This window comes from Bos indicus x Bos taurus, chromosome 8, assembly GCF_003369695.1.
Source record: "Bos indicus x Bos taurus breed Angus x Brahman F1 hybrid chromosome 8, Bos_hybrid_MaternalHap_v2.0, whole genome shotgun sequence".
In the NCBI taxonomy this organism is placed as follows: Eukaryota; Metazoa; Chordata; class Mammalia; order Artiodactyla; family Bovidae; genus Bos; species Bos indicus x Bos taurus.
Window position 1 is genome coordinate 4,453,334 of NC_040083.1, and position 17,358 is coordinate 4,470,691.

At 37.3% G+C, this 17,358-nt stretch overlaps 1 protein-coding gene across 1 annotated transcript in view; it reads left to right on the forward strand.

The window, feature by feature from the left end:
• GALNTL6 (polypeptide N-acetylgalactosaminyltransferase like 6) overlaps positions 1-17,358 on the forward strand; it is a 1,496,983-nt gene that overhangs the window by 653,246 nt on the left and 826,379 nt on the right. Inside the window, exon 4 of the mRNA XM_027548944.1 lies at positions 4,658-4,824. Coding sequence (XP_027404745.1) covers positions 4,658-4,824 — 167 coding nt within the window. The remainder of the gene's footprint in view (positions 1-4,657; positions 4,825-17,358) is intronic.

Here is a 17,358-nt window from a genome sequence, read left to right on the forward strand (position 1 = left end):
AGACTTGGGAGAGTCCCTTGGACTGCAAGGAGATCCAACCAATCAATCGTAAAAGAAATCAATCCTGAATATTCATTGGAAGGACTGATACTGAAGTTCAGTTCAGTTGAGTTCAGTCACTCAGTCGTGTCTGACTCTTTGTGACCCCATGAACCACAGCACGCTAGGCCTCCCTGTTTATCACCAACTCCTGGAGTCCACCCAAACCCATGTCCATTGAGTCAGTGATGCCATCCAACCATCTCATCCTGTTTTGTCCCCTTCTCCTCCTGCCCTCAATCTTTCCCAGCATCAGGGTCTTTTCAAATGAGTCAGCTCTTCACATCAGGTGGCAAAAGTATTGGAGTTTCAGCTTAAACATCAGTCCTTCCAATGAACACCCAGGACTGATCTCCTTTAGGATGGACAGGTTGGATCTCCTTGAAGTCCAAGAGACTCTCAAGAGTCTTCTCCAACACCACAGTTCAAAAGCATCAATTCTTTGGTGTTCAGCTTTCTTCACAGTCCAACTGTCACATCCATACATGACTACTGGAAAAACAATAGCCTTGACTATATGGATGTTTGTTGACAAAGTAATGTCTCTGCTTTTTAACATGCTGTCTAAGTTGGTCATAACTTTCCTTCCAAGGAGTAAGCGTCTTTTAATTTCATGGCTGCAGTCACCATCTGCAGTGATTTTGGAGCCCAGAAAAATAAATTCAGCCACTGTTTCCACTGTTTCCCAATTTATTTGCATGAAGTGATGGGACTGGATGCCATGATCTTCATTTTCTGAATGTTGAGCTTTAAGCCAACTTTTTCACTCTCCTCTTTCACTTTCATCAAGAGGCTCTTTAGTTCTTCTTAACTTTCTACCATAAGGGTGGTGTCATCTGCATATTTGTGGTTATTGATATTTCTTCTGGCAATCTTGATTCCAGCTTGTGCTTCTTCCAGCCCAGCATTTCTCATGATGTACTCTGCATATAAGTTAAATAAGCAGGGTGACAATATACATACAGCCTTGACATACTTCTTTTCCTATTTGGAACCAGTCTGTTGTTCCATGTCCAGCTCTAACTGTTGCATCCTGACCTGCATACAGATTTCTCAAGAGACAGGTCAGGTGGTCTGGTATTTCCATCTCTTTCAAAATTTTTGCAGTTTATTGTGATCCACACAATCAAAGGCTTTGGAATAGTCAATAAAGCAGAAATAGATGTTTTTCTGGAACTCTCTTGCTTTTTCAATGATCCAGAGGATGTTGGCAATTTGATCTCTGGTTCCTCTGCCTTTTCTAAAACCAGCTTGAACATATGGAAGTTCATGGTTCATGTATTGCTGAAGCCTGGCTTGGAGAATTTTGAGCATTACTTTACTAGCATGTGAGATGAGTGCAATTGTGCAATAGTTTGAGCATTCTTTGGCATTGCCTTTCTTTGGGATTGGAATGAAAACTGACCTTTCCCAGGCCTGTGGCCACTGCTGAGTTTTCCAAATTTGCTGGCATATTGAGTGCAGCACTTTCACAGCATCATCTTTCAGGATTTGAAATAGCTCAACTGGAATTCCATCACCTCCACTAGCTTTGTTCATAGTGATGTTTCCTAAGGCCCACTTGACTTCACATTCCAGGATGCCTGGCTCTAGGTGAGTGTGAATGATCACACCATCATGATTATCTGGGTCGTGAAGATCTCTTTTGTACAGTTCTTCTGTGTATTCTTGCCACCTCTTCTTAATATCTTCTGCTTCTGTTAGGTCCCTACCATTTCTGTCCTTTATTGAGCCCATCTTTGCATGAAATGTTCCCTTGGCATCTCTAATTTTCTTGAAGAGATCTCTTGTCTTCCCCATTCTATTGTTTTCTTCTATTTCTTTGCATTGATTGCAGAAGAAGGCTTTTTTATCTCTCCTTGCTATTCTTTGGAACTCTGTATTCAAATGGAGCTCCAATTCGTTGGCCACCTGATGTGAAGTACTGACTGACTGGAAAAGACCCTGATACTGGGCAAGATTGAAGGCAGGAGGAGAAGGGGATGACAGAGTATGAGATGGTTGGATGGCATCACTGACTTAATGGACATGATTTTGAGTGAGGTCCCGGAGTTGGTGATGGACAGGGGAGCCTGGCATCCTGCAGTCCATGGGGTCACAAAGAGTCGGGCATGACTGAGTGACTGAACTGAACTGAACTGAATGTTGATATAGGAAAACACCTTTGTCTCAGGTCTCTGGCTTTGTTGAATGGGTAACTCTGTAATTATGACAAGATGCACTGAATTCCTTTAGCACTCTTTTCCATCTTTGTTCATTATATGTGAAAGCACCCATCTCACTATGCTCTTGGAAATCACTGACACATATGTTTCATATATTGCTCTTTAAAATAATTTTATGTTATCCCTAAAGGAATATGTTCCTTTGTGAAAGTCACTCAGTCCTGTTTGACTGTGACCCCATGAACTTTAACCTGCCAGGCTTCTCTATCCATAGAGTTCTCCTGGTCAGAATACTGAAATGGATTGCCATTCCCTCCTCCAGGGTTATCTTCCTGACCCAGAGATCGAACATGGGTCTCCTGCATTGCAGGCGGATTCTTTACTACTGAGCCACCAGGGAAGCCCTGGTTCTTTAAAGAGCATGTCTTTTATAGGGCTTTTATGCCCATTTCATGGTATCAATTTGATGGTTTTTTTCCTAGTTCTCTCAATTGTATTTGAAAACATCGAAATCTACCATTTTTTATAAATATTTTTATAATTTAAAAAATCTGAGATCAAATAAAGTAATAATAAAGTGACAAAATAGAAAGAAATGTCTACATTTTATATTTAAATTATTTGCCTAAAATATGTCATTTATTATAACTTCCAGGATAATTAATTTTTTTCTTTAATTGCATTATGCTGCTGCTGTGTCACTTCAGTCGTGTCCGACTCTGTATGACCCTATAGATGGCAGCCCACCAGACTCCCCTGTCCCTGGGATTCTCCAGGCAAGAACACTGGAGTGGATTGCCATTTCCTTCTCCAATGCATGAAAGTGAAAAGTGAAAGTGAAATCGCTCAGTCATGTCCGAGTCTTAGCAACCCCATGGACTGCAGCCCACCAGGTTTCTCCGTCCATGGTTTTTCCAGGCAAGAGTACTGGAGTGGGGTTCCATTGCCTTCTCCATAATTACATTATACTAATATTCTATTATCTGAAGCTGTAAGACAAGATCTATTTTATATCCACAGTGATATTTAAGTTATCCTAGTGAGATCATAGTAAAATAAAGTATTGAAGTAATTGACTAAAAACATATTGTAGGTAATGTCTTGAATATTCTGGTATGTTTCTATGCATACTGGTAGAATCTATGCATGCTTCAAAATTTATACTTTGTTTTGTTTTCTCATAAATTAAACAGTAGCCATTTCTGGCAAAAGACAAATTATTAGATGTTCTTGCTTTTAAGCAGAAACTGCGTCTGTTTCCAGATTTTTGCTCTCCCTTTTGTCTTCAGGTAGTCCATATAAGGAAAATCACTGAATTTTGATAATTGATTAAAATTTCACTCTGTATTATTTTTAAAGTAACTCAAATGTTTCACCAACAAGTGAATTCATTATCCTTCATAAAGCTTGGGCAAATATGACCAATGCTAAACTAAAAATTAAATGAGATTTGAGACCCAGTTTTCTGCCCTATTTATAAATTACTTAAATAAATCAAGAATATTGAAAGCATAGCCATGACATATACTAAATTGCTTGCAACTATGCCCAGAGTTAAGACCTACTTCCTATTTGGCATCTCAGATTACTTCACAGTGATAACAGAAATATGAGATCTGTATAGTTCTCATAAGGAAGGTCATAGTGTCATGATTTGAATCTCACCATGAGGTTGCATCAGTATGTGATTATTTAAGATTAAATTTTCACTTCTTTCACTTTAAGTCTCTTTTCTCCCCTAGAGCCTTAAACACTGCCAGCCATGGAGACATAACCCAGCTTTAACTGATTATTTGGGCATAAATATTACAGAAGTTAAACTTCCAAAACTTCCCAGAAATCCACCCAAACGTTAGCCACTTGCTCAATGGAAACGATGTTAATACATAAAATTTGTCCTCATTACTATTAGATTGCAATAGAGAAAATATATATTAAGAAGACCATGACATTTCAGTGCAATTCTTACCTTCTTTTTGAGCCACTGGTATAGAAAAGCACATATGAAGTCAATATACAAAGAGGGCTGAGGAAATTACAGCAAAATCAACTCAGAATCACTGGAATAAACTATTCATCTTGTTTTATAGTCCAACAGAGCTTCTTATTATTTAACCTTGTTGAGTCAAGACACATTATCTGTAACTGAATAAATGTGAAATTGACACATTCAAAGAACAAAAAAGAGAGTGGATGTGAAAGGGAATCATTAATAAATCCCCAAAATGGGTAGAGTAGCTATAACGATGTAGAAGCTATGGCTGCGAAATCGTTCAGATCAGATCAGATCAGTTGCTCAGTCTTGTCCGACTCTTTGTGACCCCATGAATCGCAGCACACCAGGGCAAAGTCTAATTTTCACTGTTGTCTGATAACACAGTGAGTCAATGACAATATAAAATGTACTACCGTTTTGCATCTAACATAGCCTTGCCCTCCTCTTTCAACTCCAGCTGTAAGCACAAGATGTACCTGGAAAGGCTGCCGAACACCAGCATCATTATCCCATTCCATAATGAAGGCTGGACTTCCCTCCTCCGGACCATACACAGCATCATCAACCGAACCCCAGAGAGTCTGATCGCAGAAATCATCCTGGTTGATGACTTCAGTGATAGAGGTAAGTCACTATTGATACCATTTTATGTGATTCTGTTATCACCTGCATAATTGTTACAGGCTTTTAAAATAAGGCAGAGGATTATTACAATGGCTTCTTGCTGATTCTATCTGAAAGGTGATTATGAAGTTTTGTCTATGCTGTGCTGTTGTGATTTTGTAAAATGTTGGCCAAATGCAAAATGAAATGGATAAGTTATTGGCATCATTTGGGGTATCTGTAAGAAATTTACATTGCATTTCTGTTGTGAATTAGATAGGTGTTGGCAGAATGTCTTAAGTTCTATCTTCAGCTTTAGAAAAAAACACTGTGAAATATGGTGAGTACATATGAATGGTGATATATTCCAGTAGAACCGTAAAACCTGTTTCCATTTCTGAAAAAGATCTGCTCTGTTGTTTACTAGCAAGATGGTTTCTCCAGGCTGTGCTTCTGTTATTTCATAAATACTGGAAATGGTAAGTAACACAAAGAAATATTTTGACTTGGCGATTTTAGCTATTTTATTGTATCTGAACAATAACGGCATAAAGGCCCGGAGTGCAGAGTATTAGAAAATTTAGCATCGTTTTACTGTTTTTTACTATTCTGATGAGCACAATTTGGTTCGTAAGTCAGGGGAATATGATTATAGAAAGTTTCTTGAGTTTAGGATTTGATAAATCATATTTGCTTTAAATACAGGAATTGTTAATATTACAGGATAAGTAAAATCTTTCTATCTTGGCTGATAGGCAGAAACTTTTTCTAAAGATATTCATCTACCTTCTGTTTCTTTGTATGAAGGAGTTTGGTTTAACTATACTGTGTGTGTTTAAGAATGGCAGTAAACAAGTTTATTTTTCCTACGTCTTACAAGAGAATGCATCTTGAGTTTCTATGAATTAATTGCAGTTTGGGAAATTTCATTTGCACACAGAAAACTATTCTTCGTAGTACTTAAAAATTCTATAAAAGTAAAACCACTTGGTGTGTTAGCTTTGAGGTTTCTGTAATATTTTTGTCTGCAATGATTTACTTCAAATACTGATTCAGGATTCGTGGTCTATTTGTATGTGTTGAAGTTTATGTGACAAAAGAAAGTTGTCTGTTGTTCTGTTAAATACTAAACTACCAACTTGGTAATTCAGGTTGATTTCAAAGTACCTTTTGCCTTGCATTTCTTAGGTAAATATGTGTTAAATAAGTATCTAAGAAGTACTTAAAATTAAATGCACTCATTAAAATTAATTTAAATAACACAGAAGCTTCTTTTTTTTATTTTAATTGAGGCTACTTGTTTCAAAGTGGTCATTATTACCTCAGGGTAAAAATGCACATTTCATGTGTTAAAGCTAAAACTTTGCTTTTAAATAAAAGAATGAAAAAGGGAGTAAAGATCTGGGATGGTAGGTACATCACCAAATAAATGGTGTTTTTTGGTTGACTGGTACCAAGAGAAATAAGATAGTGTATCTGTAGGGAATTTTCTACATAATTAGCTTTGTCTTGGTAAAGGATGTCCAAAAACAGAATTTTGACCTGAGGGTAATAGAGAGGAGACACTCACTAGCAGTAGATCGTGGTTTGTAGAGAATTTTTTTGTTGAATATTTCTCAAAGGTGCTTTCCAAAGAGAAAGGTGCTTTCTCCCTCCTTGAAGAGGGAGAAAAGAGTGGTCTTGATTTTTGAATCTCTGTGTAGTAGCGACTCTAATGGACAATCCCTTCTACATAGCATGTTCCTGGAAAGGAAGTGTGTTCAGAATGGTCAATGTCATTGCTTTTCATGAAGTGAAACAACACAAATAGTATTAGCTGGGAGTATGGTGGTGATTTTGACTTTCCTAGCAGACATTTTTAAGGAGAATCATTATGTTGCAGAAAGGGGGACCCCTCCAGGGTCTGAAACTGGGCTCTTGTCTAACACTCGGAAATAAATAGTCCGAGGAACACATGTGCTGATAAAGCAAGAGATTTTCTTGGGAAAGGGCGCCCAGGGGCTAGGGGGTGTGTGAGGGGAAGCAGTAGCATAAATAGAACTGCTCTGCCACAGTGGCTTGCAGCCTTGGGCTTTATGGTGATGGGATTAGTTTCCAGGTTGTCTTTAGCCAATCATTCTGACTCAGAGTCCTTCCCGGTGGTGCAATGCGTTGTTCGGCCAAGATGGATGCCAGCAAGAAGGATTCTGGGAGGTGGTCAGACATGCAGGGTCTCTCTTTAACCTTTCCCTAACTCTTCTGGTTGGTGGTGGTTTTTTAGTTCCATGTTCCTTACCAAGACCTCCTATTGTAAAATAACTCATGTAAATGGTTACTGTGGTGCCTGGAGGTTTCAGTCAGTGTGCTCCCCCTAACAACTATTTTAATGCTTTCGTACATCTTTCCTTTAGTTATTCTATTTCTGGGAGTGATCAAGTGGAAAGTATTATTTTATAATCATTAAACTTTCAAAAGGGGAAGTTTTAGGAAATATTGCTTTTCATTTCACAAGTCTGATGATACGTGTAGGAGTAAACTTTGAAAGACATGATAAAAATACCTTAATAATATTTTATATTATATCATAATTCTAAAAGTTATGAAATAGGAGAGACCTTCCTTTCAAATTGTTGTTTCAGATTACAGAATCCCATCTGGTAGAATGTTAGGGTTTGTGGCCATCCCTGGTGTATGCAATAGGAGAAACCTTCCTTTCAAATTTTTGTTTCCCATTACAGAATCTCATCTGATAAAATATTGGTGTTTAAAAGCATCACTGTCACTTTCTGAATTGTGAGAAACCTAGAAAATCAACATAATAAACACAGGTTAGAATCCTCATGCTGACAATGAACTGTATGATTTTGGGTAAATGAACCTCTTGGTGTCTCAAATTTCTTTAACAAATGTGGATAAATGACACTTAGTTATCTAAGCTATCCAGGAAGGCTGTGATGGAGACCTCCTTGGCTGATAAAGGAACTGTGCTCCATAGGAGAGCAACTGTTTTCAGTTTCTGGCTACTCCTCAACAAATACTGTCCTGAAAAACAGCATCAACATTCTCCATACTTTTGTGAGGTGATCCTCTCAATTTAATCAAGTCATTTTTCCGAGATTGAATCAATCAATCATTCTGTCTGTCTGTCCATCCGTCCACCCACACATCTATCTGTCCCCCCACCATCCCCAGGTGCAATCAGAGTCCTACCTTCATAGAAGGCATATGAAGGCAAACTGTAGTCATTTATAACATGGTAGAAAAATTAGTACTGCATTAACATTAAAAAAAAAAAAGTTTTACCAATAAGCAGGTAGTTTTACACATATTGAAGAAAAAAATATAAATTTTAGAATTTCAACACAAAGAGGATAAATAGAGCATATTATCTTCCTAAATTATGTCTGTGACCTTAATGTTCATCAAAACTCATTCAGGACTGTTTTTACTATTAGAAGAGGAGGAAAATATCCCCAGCCATCTCATATTTACAGGGCCTCAAAGACAAAGAAGTTTTCCCTGTTTATTAGTTAGATATGATTTATATCCATATTTTTAAAAGCTATTATACTTTATGATTTTTTTGGTATAACTCAGAAATCAGAAGGTTTTTTTCCCCATCAATTCTTTAAAAATCAAGTATTCTAGACAAATTATAAAGTACAAGAAAATATAGGGGATGTTTTGTTCTCCTTCAAGAAATTATTTCTGAAACATTACACTTCATGTTTATTTTCAGAAATACATTCTAGCTCCAGGTTTGTTTAGTATGCATTTTAACACCTTTGCCCTACAGCTCTTCTGATTCTCTAATGTCCTTTAGCTATGGGTGATAATATTTTGGTAAGACTTAATCAAACATTACTGCTTTCTATTTTACGTCTTCCAGGTCAATAGAACAGCTACATTTGAAAAAACAGAGCCAACATGGTAGCCATGTTAATAGCATGACTGTAATATCCCTTGGAATTTATAGTTCCAGAATCATTCTGATTGTGAATTCTTTAAAACTGGTTTCATAGCAATAGAGAAAAATGATAAAGTATTTTCAAATTATAGAATTGTTATAAATATTGCAAAGTGATTTTTAAAAATCAGCTTGGATTTATCCAGTTGACTTAGTTATCAAAATGCTTTTAAAAAAAAAAAAAGGAACATGTGAGCACTTCTTGGTTTAGATATTTTCTGCTGTGGGCTTGGTAAACAGAGTATTGTTTTAGCCTCAGAATGTAAGCCTGCTGTTTATAAAAACAGGAAGGTGTAGGCCTGCAGGTAAAATTTCAAAGCCAACACAGTTTTTGCTGTCTGAAGCTCACCAAAGTTAGCATTTTTTTTTTTTTTTCTTTCTAGTAAGCTCTCAGAAATACATTTAACAACTTAACTTGAGGCCTCTAACAAGGCTTCATGATGACTTTAAAGCAGGACTAATCCTAGGCTTATCTCCAAATTCCAGGCAACCTTTGAGGCATCTACATGGAAAATGTTGAAATGTGTGAACTAAGCTGCAGCTTAGCCTCAGAGACGGGGCATATTTGAACCTGACAATTCTCTAAACTTGGTGCGCTTAGATGAATTCAAGTTCAAACCAAGGGAACTCGCAGGAGAGTTGCTGACATACTTCCCTTAACACAGGGGGGAGCAGGGGTGGGGCGCTGCTGTGCCTGGATATTGTGCACAGACACACATACATAGTTAGGCACACGTGTGCGCATGCATGCGTGTGCGCGTGCACACACACACTCACAGACACTCTGGTGCCTGCTTGTTTCAAACTTCCTGGACAGAAAAAGAAGGGAACTCAGTGTTTGAGATTCACAAACACCTATCATTCTCCATATTCTAGTTAGAAAGAAAAGCAGAAGCTTGAAACCATCCTTCCTATCTTAGCAAAATTAGCAACCTTAATGAAATCCAGTTTACTCTTCCCCAGAAAGCGTAGGTCCTCACTCCTCAAAAAGTGTGGTCCTTGGACCCGCAACATCAGGATCACATTGAGACTTGTCAGCCTGGAAGACTCCCAGGCTCCACCCAGACATACCAGAATCTTCATTCCAATAAAATCTACATGTCACTGTTGTGAAAATCAAGGTTTCAGAATAACGGTCATGTGTCTCAGAACTGGGACTAACGCTTCAGTGAGTAATATAGCTGCATAAATAACTTAAAAAACCTGTTTCTTATCCATACTATTATGACATACATTTTTCTATTTGTTCTTATTATTTAGCATTTAATTGATGGTGGATTTATAAATTTATAACGGGACATTTGGGATGGGAATTCTATAGTATTACCTCTACATTATTTGATGGAACATTTGTGAGTACATTTATTTGAAAAAATGTTGAAAATTTCACAAATCTGTAGACATTTCCTCTGCCTTATTATGGACTCATTTTACAACAATTTTATATTGAATGTCAGGTTACTGCTGTTGTTCCTCCCCAGCCAAAGTTCATTCTTTGTTATACAAATATGCCTTCCAATATTTTGCAGGTCTATTTTGCTTTGAAGCCATTTAAAAATTTTCTTGTCAAATTCAAATACCATATGTATGTGTATAGCCATATATACACACACATGCAGTTTCTTTAAGGTCCCTATTACCATCAAAATCTTAGATTCTTCACATAGATAAAAGTGTCTATAAATCTTTAAAATACTGAAAATATTTAAGTCATTTTACAAATGGTATTGACAAGTCTTGAATTCTTGAATTTCAGATTCTATTTTACTCAAATACTCTCCTTTTATACCATTAAGGGAAGTTGCCATAATCAGACAAATCAGTAGGCACAAGTTTTACAACTATGCAAAGTTAAAAGATATCATCAGCATGAGAAGATTGTAAATAGATGAAAAATGGTAATGCACTTCTATTTTACATAATAAGACACTAACATTAAGCGCATATAAACATTCAGAGATGACAGTCAACAAAAATGCATGTGTGCTGGTTTTCTGTCAGATAGTCTATGAGACTGCAAGACAAGCCATTTTTATGTCTCAGATTTATTGAGTGCCGGTCACAGTAAATGAATCTTGAAATTGTTTCGATTTATTATTCAGATTTTAAGTTGAAAGGTAATTGCATTTTAAAGTCAAAATATAATATTAAAAGCTAATAAGTAGCAGGAACTGAGAAAATGTTATAAAATTCAATTGCATTCTTTTCTATTTAGAAATTTGTTATCATCTGCTATAGAATTGAAAGAAAGAATATTGATTTCTGATATTTGCATATCATGCTATATAATGACAGTTCTGTTTTAGTGGTTATTTAGCATTTATCATTGAAAGTGTGTCCAGAGTATAGAGAGGTACTGTTTTCTGGGGCATGAATATGAATGTAGAACAGTTGCATGTTATCAGTATCAGAGGAAAACCAGCATGGCAATTTCTAAAGAGTTGTCCTATTCACTAAGTTGTGTCCAACTCTTTGTGACCCCATGGACTACAGCATGCCAGGCTCCTCTGTCCTTCTCTGTCTCCTGGAATTTGCTCAAACTAATATCCATTGAGTCCATAATGTCATCCAACCATCTTATCCTCTGTTATACCCTTCTCCTCCTGCCTTCAATGTTTCCCCACATCAGGGTCTAAAGGGTGTGTTTTGTAAATTCTAAAACACAAAATCAAGTCATAAAAAGTCTATTTGTATTCATAAAATAAGAGTCCTACTCATCAAGGGCAGAATATGCTTTAATATAATCTGTCTTGGAAGACAAAGCACTTGTAGGATTTCTCATCCTGTTTGTTGTTCAGTTGTTGAGTCATGTCTGCCTCTCTGTGACTACATGGACTGCAGCATGCCAGGCTTCCCTATCCTTCAGTATCTCCCAGAGTTTGCTCGAACTCATGTGCATTGAGTGGGTGATGCCATGCAACCATCTCATCCTCTGTCACCCCCTTCTCCTCCTGCTCTCAGTCTTTCCCAGTATCAGGGTCTTTTCCAATGAGTTAGCTCTTCACATCAGGTGACCAAAGTATTTGAAGCTTCAGCATCAGTTCTTCCAATGAATATTCAGAGTTGATGTCTTTTAGGATTGACTGGTTTTATCTCCTTGCAGTCCAAGAGACTCTTGAGAGTCTTCTCCAACACCACAATTCAAAAACATCAATTCTTTGGCACATAGCCTTCTTTATGACCCAGCTCTCACATCCATACATGACTCCTGGAGAAATCATAGCTTTGACTACAAGAATGGCCAAGTGATGCCTCTGCTTTTTAATATGATATCTAGGTTTGTCATAGCTTTCCTTCCAAGGAGCAAGTCTCTCTCTTTCTCTTTCCTTTAAATTAAAATACAGTCTCACATGATATAAATGCCTATGTAAACTAAGGACATATCTGACACATTAATAAGAGGTATGTGTCCTTGCTGAGCCCCATCTTTATTGTAGAATTCAGACTAGCATCTTGTTGCTCTCTTTTCTTCGGTCGAGCAAGTGAATAACCCCTCCAGCTTTGGGGATTTTTCCTGAGGGTTACAAATGCTCATGAGGATCACGACCCTCATGATGACCATTGGAATGCTTTCTTTATTCAGGTAGAGACAAATTATTTTAAGTAGGTACTTATTTTGCAGATGAGGATACTATAAAGGCATGTGTGTTATTCTTGATGAATTGGTTCATGAATTAGTCTTTATATGACTGGCACTAGACGATTCAAGCTGGTTTTAGAAAAGGCAGAGGAACCAGAGATCAAATTGCAAACATCTGCTGGATCATCAAAAAAGCAAGAAAGTTCCAGAAAAAACATCTATTTCTGCTTTATTGACTATACTAAAGCCTTTGATTGTGTGGATCACAACAAACTTTGAATTCTGAAAGAGATGGGAATACCACACCACCTGACCTGCCTCTTGAGAAACCTAGATGCATGTCAGCAAGCAACAGTTTGAACATGGAACAACAGACTGGGTCCAAATAGGAAAAGGAGTACGTCAAGGCTGTATATTGTCACTCTGCTTATTTAATGTCTATGCAGAGTACATCATGAGAAACGCTGGGCTGGATGAAGCACAAGCTGGAATCAAGATTGCCAGGAGAAATATCAATAACCTCAGATATGCAGATGACACAACCCTTATGGCAGAAAGTGAAGAAGAACTAAAGAGCCTTTTGATGAAAGTGAAAGAAGAGAGTGAAAAAGTTGGTTAAAGCTCACCATTCATTAAGATCATGGCATCCAGTCCCATCCCTTCATGGCAAATAGATGGGGAAACAGTGGAATCAGTGACAGACTTAATTTTTCTGGGCTCCAAAATCACTGCAGATGGTGACTGCAACCATGAAATTAAAAGATGCTTACTTCTTGGAAGGAAAGTTATGGCCAACCTAGATAGCATATTAAAAAGCAGAGACCTTACTTTGCCAACAAAGGTCCATCTAGTCAAGGCTACGGTTTTTCCTGTGGTCATGTATGGATGTTTGCATTGGACTACAAAGAAAGCTGAGCACCAAAGGATTGATGCTTTTGAACTGTGGTGTTGGAGAAGACTCTTGAGAGTCCCTTGGACTGCAAGGAGATCCAACTAGTCCATCCTAAAGGAGATCAGTCCTGAGTGTTCATTGGAAGGACTGACGTTGAATCTGAAATGCCAATACTTTGGCCACCTGATGTGAAGAGCCGACTCATTTGAAAAGACCCTGATGCTGGGAAAGATTAAGGGCAGGAGGAGAAGGGGACAACAGAGGCTGAGATGGTTGGATGGCATCACCGACTCAATGGACATGGGTTTGGGTGGACTCTGGGAGTTGGTGATGGACAAGGAGGCCTGGCGTGCTGCGGTTCCTGGGGTCACAAAGAGTCAGACTCAACTGAGCAACTGAACTGAAGTTAGAAGGTTCAGAACTTTGGGGATTACATTTGTCTGTCTTCTAAATAAACTCATAATATATCAAATTTGATGAAATTTATTTCAGTTCACTTTGAGTAAAACATATTTAACTGAATAAAAATAAATTTGCTGAGACTTTCATACTAATAGGCATTTTATGTAGTGTTAATTAAAAACTGTTTTTTAAATGTTCTAATGTAGAATTTGAGACTAGAGTGTCAGAATGGACCAGTTCTAGATGAATTTTGGGCACCAAAAATAAGTATCTTGGAAAACATGTAATAGAATGAAGAGGCACACTTAAGTTTGATTGGCTAGTTAGGCTGTAGTTAGGTACTAAATATTAAAGCATATTTCACAGTTGAAAAATTTTATTATTGCTTTCTTTTTCTTTATCACTTAAAATATTCTGTGTATTTAATTAAATGAAATAAATTAAAAATAATGTAACTCCTGTGAGATCTTTAAAAATGCTATACAGAAAATTTAGTCCATTTGAGATTTATAAGTATTTGTATTTCCTCTATTCATTGGCTTTAAGCATTTAAAATTATTTTTATTTAAAATAATGATACATCTCATCTAATTGTCATTTTTATAACTAGCATTTGCTCTTTCATAGTTTTATTATCTTTTTAATGTTAGTTTAAGGTGTATGAGATTGTCATTATAGAACATTAATGTCATCTTTTCTAGAACATTAATACATAACTTTGTAAATCATTGTCAATTAATTGAACATTGTCATTTTTTGTAGAACATTAATATATAATTTAATGTATTTCAACTTTCATAGGGAACCATCTTAAAACCTCTCTCTGAACTGAATAATTATTTAGGGCTCATGTTTTAAATCAGGCCTTTTAAAGACAGAAAAGGGCAATTCCCACCCTCAGGCGGTGGGTGTGGGTAAGCCCCTCTAGCTTTCCAGTTGCTTTTTCTGGATGAAAACTCCATGTGGGTGAATTAATATAGGTTTGGCAAAGAATAGGATGCTTCTTTTCAAAGCAAAACTGTTACAGCTCACTGATGTCACAAGGCATGATTTCCTCAAGAAAAAATAAATTGCACAATCCATTTTATGGCAGATTAAATCCCATTTATTTTCCTCGCAGACAGCTGTTTTGAGTAGGATTGTTACTCATTTGAAACCATTTTCTGGATCCTGGGCTTCAGGTCTTGGGTAGGCATGACTTTCTCTGATGAAATAAAAGCTTATATTGTATGATTATTCCCCTTGTCAGCAAACCTCAGCTAGTGAGCTTTAATTAAAAAAAAAAAAATTTTGGTATTTAAAACAGTTCTTTTTTGATATCTCAATATCCCTCTGCTCTTGATTAAAAAAGAAAAGCTCAGTGCATTGACACAGTGCAAAAAAACTGAAAACAATGCCTTCTGTATCTTGACTTATAACAGTTCCTTAGAGAATTATCAGTCTCTCATCACTCAAGGTTTTTGATGAGGTGGCAAGTTTTAGACATCAAATGCATCAATATATATGAAACACATTTTATCAAAATTCTCTAATAAAAATTAAATAATTTATATCCACTAAGGAACAATTCCATAGTGTTGCTATTGTTCATTCACTCATTCGTGTCTGACTGTTTGCAACCCAATGGACTGCAGCACACCAGGCTTCCCTGTCCTTCACCATCTCCCAGAATTTGCTCAAATTCATCTCCATTGAGTCGGTGATGCTATCCAACCATCTCAACCTCTGTCGCCCCCTTCTCCTCCTGCACTCAAGAATCTTTTACAGTGAATTGGTGAGTCTTTTACGGAAGAGTCTTTTACAGTGAGTCTTTGAATTAGGTGGCCAAAATATTGGTGCTTCAACTTCAGCCTCAGTCCTTCCAATGACCATTCAGTTTGTTTCTTTTTGGATTGACTGATTTGATCTCCTTGCTGTCCAAGGGACTCTCTAGAGTCCTCTCCAGCACCACGGTTTGAAAGCATCAGTTCTTCAGTGCTCAGCCTTCTTTATGGTCCAGCTCTCTCATCTGTACATGACTCCTGGAGAAAGCATAGCTCTGACTAAGATGGTTGTTGGGAAAGTGATGTCTCTGCTTTTTAATACACTGTCTAGGTTTGTCATAGCTTTTCTTCCAAGGAGCAAGTGTCTTTTAATTTCAGACTGCAGGTAGGATCTTTGAGATGAAAGAAATGGCAGGGGATCTGGTACTTTTGTCTAAAACTTTACAAAATTTTATACGTCTAAGTTTTATAGATGAGTAAGTGGAGACTCAGGGAGGTGACATCCTAGGTCACACATGAGGGCAACTTTATATGCAGACATAAATGTTACATTAACCTCAAATGGATAATGTTTCTGCTTAGGGAGCCTGGATTCCTCTCCTCTGCAGTTTTCTCATATGTCTAATTCTGAGAAACTAGAATCATTCTGATAAGTACCTGTAATTTGATAAAGCTGTGCTACAGTTACATAGACACTCTAGATAATTGAATCTAATTTATTACACATTTTCACCTTAGGTTCAGGATCATGATAAAAACCATTTCACTGTGTACACACACACAGTAAAATGGAGAATTTTTGAGAAAAATAATGACTCAAATGCACAAATCCCAGTGTCCAAATGGCCTTATAGCCTTGCAGGAGGGCCAATCAGGTCTTTCCTCCTGGAGAAAAGAATGTTTCTAACACTGAGAGGGTCAAAAAGTGATAACATAGGTCTTAAAACATAGATATGCTTAATGTTGCTTCTCAGGATGATTCATAGTAGAATTTATTGAGGTAAGTGAATGGGCTCTAGGCTGGTCCTTGTAGATCATTTAAGTCTGCCTTCACTCTGGATATATTGTTGCGAATTTAGTCTGCCTCACTTCACAGAAACTAGAACACTCTTGAGATTGCTGCAGGGTAGGGAGGGGCACACTGGTGTAAAATATTCCAGAAAGTGAGAGTCTTTCTGGGACTGAGAAGCTGTTGGGGGTGGGGGTGGGGGGTGGGGATGCCTGAGCAAATATCTAGTATGGGATTGAATACTAATGAAAACATCCTTTTTTTTTTTTTTTTTTTTTTTTTCATTTTTTCTGTTTTATCTCCTAAAGCTCTGTGTGGAATATGTATCCACAAGCCACTTGAAAACCTAGTGGCTGCCTCATAGCCCAGAAAACTCTGACCCCTACATTGTAGTGGGACAGTGACCCAAGAAAGCTTAATTTTACACCTTGAATAAACTTGAACTCTGTAACTTATCATTTTGACTTCGCATATTTCTACAGGATAAATTGGGCTTCCCAGGTGGCATTAGTGGTAAAGAATTTTCTTGCCAGTTCAGGAGTCATAAGAGACAGGGGTTAGATCTCTGGATTGGGAAGATTCCCCTTGGAAGAGGGCATGGCAACCCTCTGCAGTGTTCTTGCCTGGGGACATAGGAGCCTGGCAGGCTACAGTCCATAGGGTTGTAAAGAGTCAGACATGACTGAAGCCACTGAGCACAAGCACGCAGGATAAATTAAGGCTACCGCCAACCTAATGGAGATAGACCACAAGTTTGAAATAACATTTAAGCAATTGATTTCTTTCAGATTGGGCACTTTTTTTTCTTTTAGTTTTGTTCACTTGAAACACTTAGAAAATAAATGAAAGGTTCTGTGGAGAAAAGCTATCTATTTATTTTACAGTATTGAGGATTATAAAATCATGGAGTCATTGGGACAGATAGAAATATAGCAAGCAGATAACAGCCTATGTGTGAAGAGT